The sequence below is a fragment of the Lolium rigidum genome, chromosome 2 (genome assembly GCF_022539505.1).
Source record: "Lolium rigidum isolate FL_2022 chromosome 2, APGP_CSIRO_Lrig_0.1, whole genome shotgun sequence".
NCBI classification, from domain to species: Eukaryota; Viridiplantae; Streptophyta; class Magnoliopsida; order Poales; family Poaceae; genus Lolium; species Lolium rigidum.
The window spans coordinates 78,137,452-78,150,267 of record NC_061509.1 but is presented as its reverse complement, the minus strand read 5'-3'; the positions used below and the strand labels follow the sequence as shown (position 1 = coordinate 78,150,267).

The 12,816-nt window shown below is 45.2% G+C and overlaps 1 protein-coding gene across 1 annotated transcript; it reads right to left on the bottom strand.

The window, feature by feature from the left end:
- Window positions 1-240: 240 nt before the first annotated feature.
- Window positions 241-3,781, bottom strand: LOC124689903 (probable E3 ubiquitin-protein ligase HERC2). Its single transcript, XM_047223359.1, has 4 exons — window positions 3,459-3,781; window positions 2,438-2,654; window positions 2,044-2,356; window positions 241-1,215 (listed from the first exon to the last, which is right to left on the bottom strand). The coding sequence occupies exons 1-4, from the start codon at window positions 3,779-3,781 to the stop codon at window positions 734-736; spliced, it is 1,335 nt and encodes a 444-aa protein (XP_047079315.1). The 3' UTR covers window positions 241-733.
- Between the last annotated feature and the right edge of the window lie 9,035 nt (window positions 3,782-12,816).

Sequence of the window (12,816 nt, the reverse complement as noted above, 5' to 3'; positions counted from 1 at the left end):
TTACAGCGGAAATACTTTTGTACACCCACGCATGGGTGTGGGTGTTTCCGTCACCGTTCATTTATTCCTCGAGATTCGTGCCCACCATAGTATATGAAAAGATTCCTTTCTCTCTCCTCTTTTTATCCGAATCTCAAAGCACAATGGACGGTGACGGAAACACCCACACCCATGCGTGGGTGTACAAAATCCACTCTCTACTTTACAGCTCCACGATGTTACGGAGAACAATGCTTATTACAAAAAGAAAATCATATCACAAATTTGTGAACATTTCACATGGTTAGATTTCTGCATAAACCAATGGTAACTACTCTTACTCTAGATTGGAGATGCTGAGACGGTAGGAAAGGGCAACATCCACACAAAAACAGACCATAAAATATGCACAGCGAACAAAACTTACAGAATTACACAGCGGGAACTCTAAGAATACGCATGGCATGTGCACTTCGCAGAATAACTGCCTACCATTTTCTCACCATATTTTTTTCTGAACTGTCCCAACATTTCCCCTTCAAGGCGAAAACCCCGTGCCAAGTTTCCAACATTGCTGTTGACCATGATGGACAAGCATACATAAATGAAAATTATTACCTGAAAGCACAAAGTGAGAAGCCCATTTTGAAGTTGCTTGGTAACAAGCATCATAAGATCCCATCCAGTTGATAGCAAACACCGCTCCAGTGAATAGTGCAGCAACTAATATATTGCCACAAAGAAGCAGCCCAGCCTATTCAACCAAGATGAGATTATGATCCATCCCCGCAGCCACTTGTATGACCTCTAATCCTTCCAGATTATCGATGAGACAAGGCTCTGCCTCATCCATTGAGCTGCCCAAACCTAGCCTGCCATTTCGGCCAGATCCCCATGCCCAAACTTCTCCGTTCGACATGAGAACAATGGAATGCACCCGGCCAGCTGCTGCTGATACTGGCTTCTCACCAAGCAGATAGTCGACTAATCCTGGGGTGTCCTCCTGGCCAGGTCGTCCGAGTTGGGAGCTGCAGTTCCATCCCCATGAGAGGATACCAGTTTCAACATTGGCATTGCTTTTGGTTGATACATGGCACAGTGCGAGAGAGTGTCCAGCACTTGCTGACACAGAGAATGGATTGTAGCTTATGTTGACAGGGAGAAATTTGGACAAGCCTGACATCCTACCAAGTTGTCCATAAGTGTTGTCTCCACCACTCAGTACAGTACCATTAGCTGGGCAATGCATAAACCACATGAGAGGAATAAATAGAATGGACATTGAAAAGGTGAACCTCCAAAGTAGTACACTTTTAGATGATTTGATCATTATGAATTTGCACTTTTGATCATCATAGCAGGGCAACTCCTAGTTTTCTATGATAATACAATGAACAAAAAAAACAAGAATTCTTAAATAACCGACGATGGCAATGTATATTTACCATTCATTAGTGAGAGGGAGCATAAATTGTAGATGCAACAATGTACCATGTCTTATTAACACGAGAGAGGGAGGGAGGCACGAGAAAAACATTATTATCCATAGCAAGTGCGCACAAGAGCTTCAACTTTGTAGGTGAAAATCAGTGTTCAAAATATCAACCGTTATATCATGACTCAGGGCTGACCGATAAGGTTACACCATATTGGCTGAATTTATCACCGGAGCCGATTTATCAGTCTGACAGCCAATTTATCAGCTGATTTAGCTCGAATTTCGCCATTTATCGGGTATCTTTGCTCGATTTATCGGTCTGACAGCCGATTTATCAGCCGACAGTCTTGTACTATAGAACTGTACATTAGCTCAATTTTTCCATTTTTGTTGATTCAAAGACAAAGAATCAAGGTAACACTTCTGTCCAATACTCCAATGTTGTTTTTTCAGCAAATTTTAGACTTTTTAGTTCCGGAACTTAGGATTTACAAGAAAGCTAGCCGATAAATAGTAGACCGATAAAATCGATTAATCAGCCAACAAACGATTAATCTCTAACCAGAGGCTGGCCAAGCAGTATACAATAAACCATATCTTGAACACTGGTGAAAAGAAATACTCACAGAAGAGAATCAGGGAATGATCAAGCCCACATGAAACATCAGACACCTCAAGATCAGTAGCTTCACGAACAAGAGAAGGTTCCCAGATGATAGGCATACTGTCTTCACTCCGAATTTTCTCAGCGACCATCTTTTCAACAGCCTCTAGCATTGAACTAGAATACTTATCCCCTGATTTATCAATGTATTCTTGTGGAGATGGTATCTGGGTACTTTGGCCCATTTCTCCTAATCTTCCAGTCTCTGAATAACCCCAACCAAATAGCCCTCCATCTTTTGTCAATGCCATGGCATGTCCCCATCCAAACGATACCTACATTTTTTTTCCAATTAAAACCATTGGCTCCCTAGTGAGCAACATGCAATTTCTTAATTTCAGGGAGAAAGTTACAACCTTAACAACATCATGACAAGCAAGTGCCTCCACTCTAGAAGGCACTGCAGCTTCCACAATGTCCTTGCCAAGGCCAAGTTGGCCACGCTTTGATCTCCCCCAAACCCATAGAGAGCCATCACACCCAATTGCTGCTGAAACAACTCCTGAAGCGGATACAGCTCGAACTTGAACATTCTCCAGTCCCCTCACCTGTTCTGGGTTGCTCCACGTATTCCTGTCATTCATTAAAATGGTAAAGCATTTGCAATTATATCCTTGGTAAGTAAGGTTTATTTTTTCCAAATGGCTGTGGGTCCGGATTCCATTACCATAGTGATAACGGAACAACAGGTAACAAGCATCCTCGTGCTGCTTGGTAAGCATTGTTGCACACAACTAAGACAATAAGTGTTGGAGGCATTGAGCTACAGTTGAACTCATGCCATTGGCTCTTAGTTTATTCAAAACTAGAACGGACAAGAAAAACATGGTTGCATCATACCTATTAGGATGATGTATGCTCAGTGTTAAGGTTTGGGGTTCTGGCTAGATCACTAGAATATACTCAATACGAAAACTGAAATCAGTACAGGAATGGTGCGTGTGCGTATCTATGTAAGTGGCCATGTTATCTGAACCATTCTTATGCATATTTTTATGATGTTCCTAAACGATCAAATTTATTTGGGCCAGGAAGCAATCGTGCTGCAAACTGGGATAGATAATTTATCGCTATGGCATGCAGATCAAGTGCACTTGATACCTGTCCAATGTCCATGATACTCGACAGACTCAAGTTAGTACGCAGTGATTGAAATTTGGTTCGGGCAAGTTGAAGTCTGAAACCATGCACATTTTGTTCATTTTCAGACATCGAATTTCTTTCTCGCTCAATGTCCTTGGCTACCAGCACGAATAAGCAGTGTCGTTGTTGCTAAAACGTTGAAGCATCGGTACGTACTTATTCTAGTAGAATTGTAGAAACGTCTACGAGACGAAACATGGAAGGGAGGAGGGAAGGGGAGAGGGTTTAGATCACCTCGGGGCGTGGAGCCCGCGGCCGAGCTGGCCCTCGTCGTTGCGCCCCCACGCCCAGACCTCCCCGGCCGCGGAGACGGCGAGTGAGTGGTAGTGTCCGGCTGCGACCGAGGCGACGGACGGCGGGAGAGAGGGCACGGGCGTGGGGACGTACACGTCCGCGGCCGGAGCAGCCTGGCCCACCGCTCCGTGGCTGTTGTCGCCGAACCCGTACACCGCTCCGGCGCGCGGCGGATGGGGCGTCCCGCCCGCGGCGAGCGCGGAGAGGAACCGGCGGCGGAGGCAGGAAACGGAGGGGCGCCGCGAGCGGAGGAGGTGAAGCATTTGGGCAGCCGTCGAAGAGAGACGGAGGAGAACTGGTGAAGACGATGGCTGGCTGCGTGGTTCATGATCTAACCGTGGACCCCTGAAAAGCAAGCCCAACCTCAACACGGTGTTTTGGGCCGGCCCGATTTAAGCCTCAAACGACAGCCCACACAGGTGGGTGGGTTGATTTTACATTTTTTTTTAGAAAAACAGGGGGGCCGAAACCCCCCAGCCCCATTTTTTATTAAAACGAAGCCAGGGGAAAGAGTGTCAAACTCCCAGCTATGTCACTTCCAGGACTAAAATTCTACTCCATTACAGCCACGCCAGCATAAACAGAAGCTAACGCAAGAACCAGTCAGTGTTGTCGATGAAAAACTGTCGGCGCTCTGCATCAGTCTTCAATCCAGCCAAGCAATCCGCGGCAATTCTCCACTTTTGAAGTTCACCAACTGCAAGTTCCTGTTCATCAACCGTGAATGCCGTTCTTTCAGCAATGGTCGCCATCTTCTCAGCATCGATGTTGCATGATCCCAAACCGCCAGTAAACTTGACCATTGTTTTTCCTGAAAACACATACCATTCCAGATTTTTCATAAGGACCAAAGGAAGGCAGCAGAAGTTATACTGTAGATGGGGTTGTTTCCGAGCCAAATATGAAACATAACATCAATGCTAGATAAACATCTTCCATCAAAAATCTCACTGATCATCAGCCACATTTGCTTAGCAACTACACATTCAAAGAATAAATGATCAATAGATTCATTTTCGGCACAAAAGAGATAAGAAACATCATGAACTGTGCGACGTTTCGCTAGATTATCACGGGTCAGCAAGCGATTCTGAGCAAAAAGCCACAAAAACACATGCACCCGCCCAGGAATTTGAATATTCCAAATAGAAGTCAAGTGTGATATTCTAACAACACATGCACCTGCCTGTTAGGGCGCAGACTATCCTTGTAGTCGTTACGTTATTCTCCACCGTTTTGATAATCATCCCGATTATTATTTCCGCTATTTCCTCGGAAGCCAGCCGATGTTTGGCCGGGACCGTCATAGTCGGAGTATCGGCGAGAGAATCGCCGTCTATTTTGAATGTTTCGATTATTCTCCTCAGGCGATCTATGCCGTTTATTATGAACAGCATCTTCTCCATCAGCCCAGCGATTCACTATTTCCATCAATGCTGCTATGGTTTTTGGGTTAGTCCTTCCCAAGTCCTCGATGAAATCTTTTCTTCGGATCCCAGCGACAAAAGCATCTATCGCCCTTTCGTCAGATATGTTTTCTGCCGAGTTTTTGATGATGTTCCACCTCTGGATGTACATCCTCATCGACTCATCATACTTCTGTCGACGAGCTCTCAATTGTTCTATTGACGCCGGTTTCTTGCATGTTGACAGGAAATTCTTCACGAACATATCCTCGAAAGTTTCCCAGCTGTCGATGGATCCAGGTGGTAGCTTTTTGATCCATGAATTCTCTGCATGGCGGTTGCTTTGGTTCCACCAGTCAATTTTACCGTTTCCAAATAATCAACTAGCCAATCCTCCGGATCCTGCAGGCCGTCGAACTTCTTGTAGTTGTCGGGTAATTTGAAACCAGATGGAACTCGCGTTTTACGCACTCGTCGAGTGAAACAGGGGAGCCCGCACATCTCCTCCTCGTTAACTTCTGGTGACTGCCGACGTTCTCTCCTTTCTTGACACGCTCTATCAACCCGCGCCTGTGTCGTTGTATCTCTTGCCGACGTTTTCGGGGGGTCTTGCACCGCCCCTATAGGTTGTGGACTATTTTGTCTTGCAGCACCTTCGGGAGGAGTGCTTGTTCCTGCGAACGATGTCCCCATGACTCCAACTCCTGCCATGGCCATGTTGTACAATGCCTCTCTTGGATCTCCTGGGGGTGGCCTGTTCGCCAGTATGAAGGCCTGTGTTGCCATATATCCAGCTTCCGGTGTTTTAGGAATAATGTTTCCTCTGGTGTCTATTGACATAAAAGACATGTCGAGGTTCTGGATCAGATTCTCCCTCTCGGCTTCAGGTATGTTCTGCAACCGCGATCTTCCCCTATTTCGAGTGTCTCTGTGATTGTCTCCCGAAGTTCCTGACTGTCGACTCAGCTCAGCTCGTCGCCTACTTGACGCACAAGTGGCGTCTTTCCTTTTCTCGAGCTCAATTCTCTGTTTTTCAAGTTCTCGGCCAGCACGGGCAAGTTTATATTGGTACGCTTGCAATTCTTCGGTTGTTGCAGTCGTACTCATCGGCTCTGTGCCATCCATAGTTCTTGCCGCTCTGTCCCAAGCTTCTTGCGGGAGTTGCACCCTTAGTCGCGGTGTGGGCCCGACGTACTTGGTGTCCAAACCTCGCATGAGATCGGCGGGATCGACGTATGGATTTCCCACATCATCGAAAGCCTCTGACGTCTCCTCCGGACGACTTGCTTCTCCAATTACATAAACTTGACGGTATTTTGAAGTTGTATCTTTGCTGGGATTGGTGACACCGTCGTATAGATCGGTGAAGACTTCTCGAACGGAAGTGGATCTGTCGATGAAGTTGAAGCTGTCGACGATGTCTGAGTCGCTGCTTATATTGGAGTCCACAGACGACTCGAAGGACATGCCGCCGAAGATCTTGACGAGTTCGTCGCTTGATGTTGACTCGACGAAGCGTGGCGACGAAGTTTCCTCGGCATCGATCTTGAATGATGTCGATGATACCGGAAAATCGGAATCAGCTGCCGACGATCCCGGCGAAACCGGAACCTCGAGACGATGTGACCCCTCTTTTCCGACGCGGAAGTGGAACCTCCCGAACGTCACCTCCATAGATTTCTCCGGATACGCACATGCATCCACATGGGAGGGCGGGTGAGGAACAAAATCAACTAGATCAATTTCGATCTGTTTACCTCTATCCAATGCATTGCTTCCCACCGAAGACGTCGACGATGTTGAGCGTGCCATCGAGATCAGATCCTTGTCGCCTCTAATTCCCCATGGTCGGCGCCAATTGACAAGGGATTAACTTGTCAATGCCTACACGTTGTAGACTAGGGTTTTGTTAGAAGTAGAGGGCAAGTAGATCTCGAGGGTTTCAGTCGGAAAAGTACTCGACTGTTATGAAAACTAGGGTTGCGTGAACAATGATTCGATCCTCTCTTTGTCCCTCGACTCCCCCTTATATAGGAGGCGGAGTCGAGGGTTTCGTGATGTATAAGTTACAAAGTCCGGGAGACTATCTGAGTCTGTCCCGTAATATTTACAAGTCGATATTCCTAATACAACTCTATCTTTCCAAACTATCTATTGACTAAACTTCTGGGCTTCATAAACTTCGGGTCATGGGCCTTCAGTAAACCCCGGGTACCTTCTTCGGCAGGCCCATTGGGGATGCCTATGTCAACCATCATTAATCCTTTTGTAAAAAGAGTTAACAGTGTATTCGCCTGAAGCCACCAAACTCCAAACAGGAGTATCTCTATCTTGGGAAAGAGACATAAACTGTAGCAAGGAGCACAAATCTTGCCACCTACCCATCATGATTGAATCAAAACACCACCGGAAAGACAAGTGAATCTCATCCCCGACTAAAACATCCGAAACTCTAGCTGCAGGTTCATCACAAATAGAAAACAAGTCCCAAAAAAGTGTTTTCAGTGCACCTCCAGCCAGCCAAGTATCAAGCCAAAAAAGGACTGTCTTACCATTACCAACTTTCCAACTGTAACAAGAACGAATGGAAGGGGCAGCCCAAGTTAACCCTTTCCAAAAAGGGGAAGAAGAAGAAATGGGATTAATCCACAAAATACTGGGAGAGGTATTGTATTTATACTCAATGATTTTCCTGAAAATTTTATCTTCTGTAGAGAAGAATCGTTTAAACCAAGATCCTAGTAGGCATAAATTCATGTCCCTAAGGTTAGGAACACCCAAACCACCAAATTATTTATTTCTGGTGATAAGCCCCCAATCAGCTAGGTGATACTTATGTTGGTCATCCATATCCCCCAAAAAAAATCGCCATCTGAGAATAAATAGCATTGATAGCCCATTTCGGAAACTTGATAACAGACAACAAATATGTGGGGATACTAGCAAGGCAAGCTCTCATTAAAATGAGTTTGCCCTCATAAGAAATTAATTTTCCTCTCCAACCCGAAATTTTCTTGATAATAAGATCAACAATGGGTTGTAAGTCCTCTCTTCTTAGTTTTGCAAAGTGCAAAGGAACCCCTAGATATCTGAAGGGAAAAGATCCCAAGTTACAACAACAAAAAATTGAGCAAATTCATTTGCAGCACCTTCAGGCAAATTAAGCGTCATCACATCACTTTTGTGATAGTTGATTTTTAGCCTAGAAAGGCATTCAAAACAGGTCAAAATCCATTTAAGCAAACGAGCCATGTGAGAATTAGGTTCAAGGAATAAGATAGTGTCATCCGCGTATTGGAGACTGATGACACCTCCAGGAACCACATTTGGGAGTAATCCCCTGATCAAATTTCGCTGAGCTGCTTTGTGAAGCATCTTTGTGAAAACCTCAGCTATACAATTGAAAAGAATGGGTGAAAGTGGGTCACCCTGTTTTAAGCCTTTTCCAGCAACAAAGTTGTAAGGGTATATTGCCCCTATGTGTGGTTTTGGTAATTAATGACAACCCCTATGGACTAATGTTTTCATTGAGTTTATATGAAGGAATATTCCATAGGTACTACTTGCTCTCCATGTGTTGGATTCAAGTATGGATGCCATGAAGATAAAGATATACCTTGTGTATTGGCATCAAGATCATCGGTATGAAGATATATATATGTAATATGATCAAGAAGAAGAAATGAAGATGGAGTTCTTATGTGGAACTCAATATTAGCCATGCTCTATCTAATGTGAGTATGAGAAGATACAAGGTTGAGTTGGGCAAGTTCAAGATGAGCATCTTGAGTGGATCACATGCTTGAAGCTTGCCGTCTATTTGGTGATAATGGACATGTGAAGATGTGCATAAATGAAGCTCTCCCATCATAGTGTATGGGGGAGCATTTGTGAGTCTTCACAAAGCAACATTGATCAAGTGAGGCATTCCGGCTTGTGTAGAGCTTGAAGAGTTATCATCAAGATCAAGCGGGATGCGCAAGGCAAAGGTATGACCTTGATAGGTTTTCCTTTTACTGGTCTCAAGGTGGTTGATGGGAGACCGGATTATAGGATAGATAACCGCACTATCAAGAGGGGCTTTCGGTTGGGTAACTTGATCACATCATCTTAGGGAGCTCAATCCTTTGCATACTTTGCATATCCTTATTGCTTCTTGGTGTTTCTATGTTTAAGGTTCTTGAGCTTGTTGCTAGCTTTACAACAAGCCCAAGTTCATCGAAAACGGAGTTCGCATGCATCTTCTATTGCGTTTTCGAGGTTGGGTGATTTTATCGGTTATTCATGATATAAGGTTCTACCTTTTATATTTATGATAAAATCCCCTCCTACAGATTCTTGTGTTTTCACTTTCCATAGGATAGCATTTGTTCTTATCTCTCAAACAAAATTGGTTTCATTCGAATCGGAGTTCGGGAGCATTTGTTATTAAAGAAAGAGTAAAAGAAGAAAAGGAAAAGGAAAAAGGAAAAAGGAAAAAGGGGGGAGGCTGCCGGTTGGGTTCCCGGCCTGCCGGGCCAAGCGCCGGCCCACCCGGTCCGCAACCGGGCGCCAACCGGGCGGGATCCCGTGGGCCTGGCCGCCCCATCCGGCCCAGGCGCCGGTCACCAACCGGGCCACCCGGCTGCTTCCCCGGCCCGACCGGGCTCAGCTCCGGCTGGGCCTCACCGCCCCGCGCGGCCCACCCCAGCGCAGCCCGCGCGCCTGCGCGCCCCCGCGCCTACCTGCCGCCCACGCGCGCGCTGCTGCCGCCCGGCTGCTGGGCCGGTCCGACCGGACGGGCCACCGGCCGCATCAGCGCCAAATCCGGTCGGCCGGCCTGGCAGCCGGCTGGGCCGTTTTTCCTGCCCGATTTGCTGCCCGTTTTTCTTGTCTTTTTCTCTGTATTTTCCCCCAAAGGGTATACTTGCTCCCTAGCTATAAATAGCCCTTTCTTCCACCTTGAGCAAGTAAGTTCTTCCATTCTCTCTCCTCCATTGTTGCTTTTTGAAGAACTTGCTCTCCCCTTTGATTCCTCCCATAACTCTTGCTATTTCTTGAGGGGTCTAAGAGAGGAGATCTAGATCTACACTTCCACCAATCCATTTCTTCTCTAAGTGAGGGGAACTCTTGGGATCTAGATCTTGGAGTCTTTTGTTGACTTTCCCCATTGTTCTTCCTCTCCAATCTCATCCTAGCATTTGTTGTTTGAATGGGATTTGAGAGTGAAGGATTTGAACACCTCTAGTGTTCTTGCTTTGCATCATTGCATAGTGTTGAGCTCTCCACCACGATTAGTTCGAGTGAGAGATCTTGAGCTTGTTACTCTTGGATGGTGACCTCCTAGTTGGCTTGGCGGTTGGTGCTCCGGTGATCTCTTCAAGAAGATTGTGAAGAGGCCCCGGCCTCTCCTTCGTGGAGCTTGTGAAGTGGTTGTGGAGCTTGCCATCTCCGGAGCGGAGGAAAAGCTAACCATAAGGAAAGGGCCATTATCCTTCGTGGGTGTGGTTCGGAGAATAGGGTGAGCCTTCGTGGCGCGGGGAATCCTTCGTGGACCTCCACCCCTCCAAACGTGACGTACCTTCTTGCAAAGGAAGGGAACACGGGAATACATCCTCGTCTCCGCGTGCCTCGGTTATTTCTATACCCGAGCCCTCTTTCCTTGTGATAGCCATCGTGCTTGAAGTTCATATATCTTGCTATTACTTGTGCTACATATATCTTGTGCCTATCTTGCTTAGCTCTAGTTGTTATTGTTACACTTAGTTGAGCTTATCATATCTAGGGTTTGTGCTTGTAAACTAAACGATAGTTTAATTCCGCATTCTTACAAGACAAATCCGCAAGAGTTTTTAATTGCCTATTCACCCCCCCTCTAGGCGACATCTCGATCTTTCAATTGGTATCAGAGCAAGGTCTCTCCTTGTTTAAGGCTTCACCGCCTTGAGAGTAAAGATGTCGGCTAGTATAGTGCACAATGACACAATTGTCTTTAATGGCACAAATTATCTTTTGTGGCGAAATTGCTTGCTTTGTAATCTTCGGACCTTGTGTCCACATATAGAGCAATTTCTAGATGTCGGTTTTTCTCCTCCGATGGATTCTCAAAATCTATCTTTAGAGGATGAGAAAAACTTACATCTTGAAGCTCAAGTATCTAATGAGCTTTTATTCTCCTTGAGACCCGATTTTCGTAGGTTCTTGATATATATAAAGCGAAAATCGTCTCATGAGATGTGGATCAAGCTTAAGGAAATGTTTGGTGGATCCACTTCTCAATTGGTCGGTGGTGACTCCGAGGAGCTCTCTTCCCCTTTATATCATGAAGAGATCCAAGTTGCTTCCACCTCCGGCCGTGATGAGTTCTCATCTTCTTCCACTTCACCAACGTGTAGCAAGACACGAGGTAATGATATGGTGAGTGGTGAGGAAAATTGCAATGTTTATATTGTGCTCAATAGTGATGATTCTTCATCTCTATCCCATTGCAATGCTTCCTCTTTGGACTTAAACACATCTAGCATTGAAATTAATCTACATGCTTGTGTTGATAGTCCTTGCATATAATGTGTAAATTGCTTACATAAATCCCATGATGATATGCTTGCCTTGTCTTGCTCCCATAATCAAAATGCTTCTATTTCCTCTAGTTGTTTGTTGACTAACAATGTAGAGGAAACCGAACACTCTATGGATCAAGACATGTTTTCAAATGAGGATTCAAGAATTTCTTCATCTTCATCCTCCGGTATGCACATGTGCCTTATGGAAAATGGATCAAAGGTATCTCCTACTTTGACTCCTAACACTTCCTCTAATGATGAGAGTGATGATGATGATAATGATGAAGAAGAATATAATATCTTGGTGCATAATATGGCAATGGTATATGCTTCTCTTCATGGTAATAAAGAAGCTCGTGCTAATCTCGAACACTCTATGGATACCTTGAGTAAATATAGGGAAACCATAGTGGAGTTGGAGTCCCATGTTGAAAATGGGGAAATGAGATTCACTCTCCTCAAGCATGAGCTAAAAGATGAGAAGCATACTAATTTTATGCTTACACAAAAAATTGAATCCTATATGCATGAAAATGAGAAAAATGTTGTTGATGCTTGTGCTACTAACTCTACTTCTTGTGAAGCATCTATCTTAAAGGAGAATGTTGAGTTAAGGGCTCAACTTGAGTTGCTAACTAGCAATTATAGGGAATTGGAAGAAAGTCATAAAAAGCTCTCGGGCTCTCATGATGACCTTCTAATTTCCTATGATGGGCTAAAGTTAGCTCATGAGGCTAGTATCACTAAGGTAACATCTTGTGAGCCTCATGTGGACATTAGCACAATCTCTACTACAAATGCTATATTGCCATGTGCTAGTCCTTGTAATCCATCTAGTCAAACTAGTGATACACCTTGTGTTGGATTACTTGCCTTGCCTTGTTGCTCTAACAATGAAGCTTCTACTTCCTCTAGTACTTGTATTTCTACTAACCATGTAGAGGAAATAAAAGAGCTCGAGGCCCAAGTCCTTTCTTTGAAGAAAGACTTGGAAAAGCGTGATACGTCTCCGACGTATCGATAATTTCTTATGTTCCATGCCACATTATTGATGATATCTACATGTTTTATGCATACTTTATGTCGTATTTATGCATTTTCCGGCACTAACCTATTAACGAGATGCCAAAGAGCCAGTTGCTGTTTTCTGCTGTTTTTGGTTTCAGAAATCCTACAAAGGAAATATTCTCGGAATTGGACGAAATGAACGCCCAGGGGCCTATTTTTGCACGAAGCTTCCAGAAGTCCGAAGGAGAGACGAAGTGGGGCCACGAGGCACCGCCACAACAGGGCGGCGCGGCCTGGGCCTTGGCCGCGCGGCCCTGGCGTGTGGGGCCCTCGTGTGGCCCC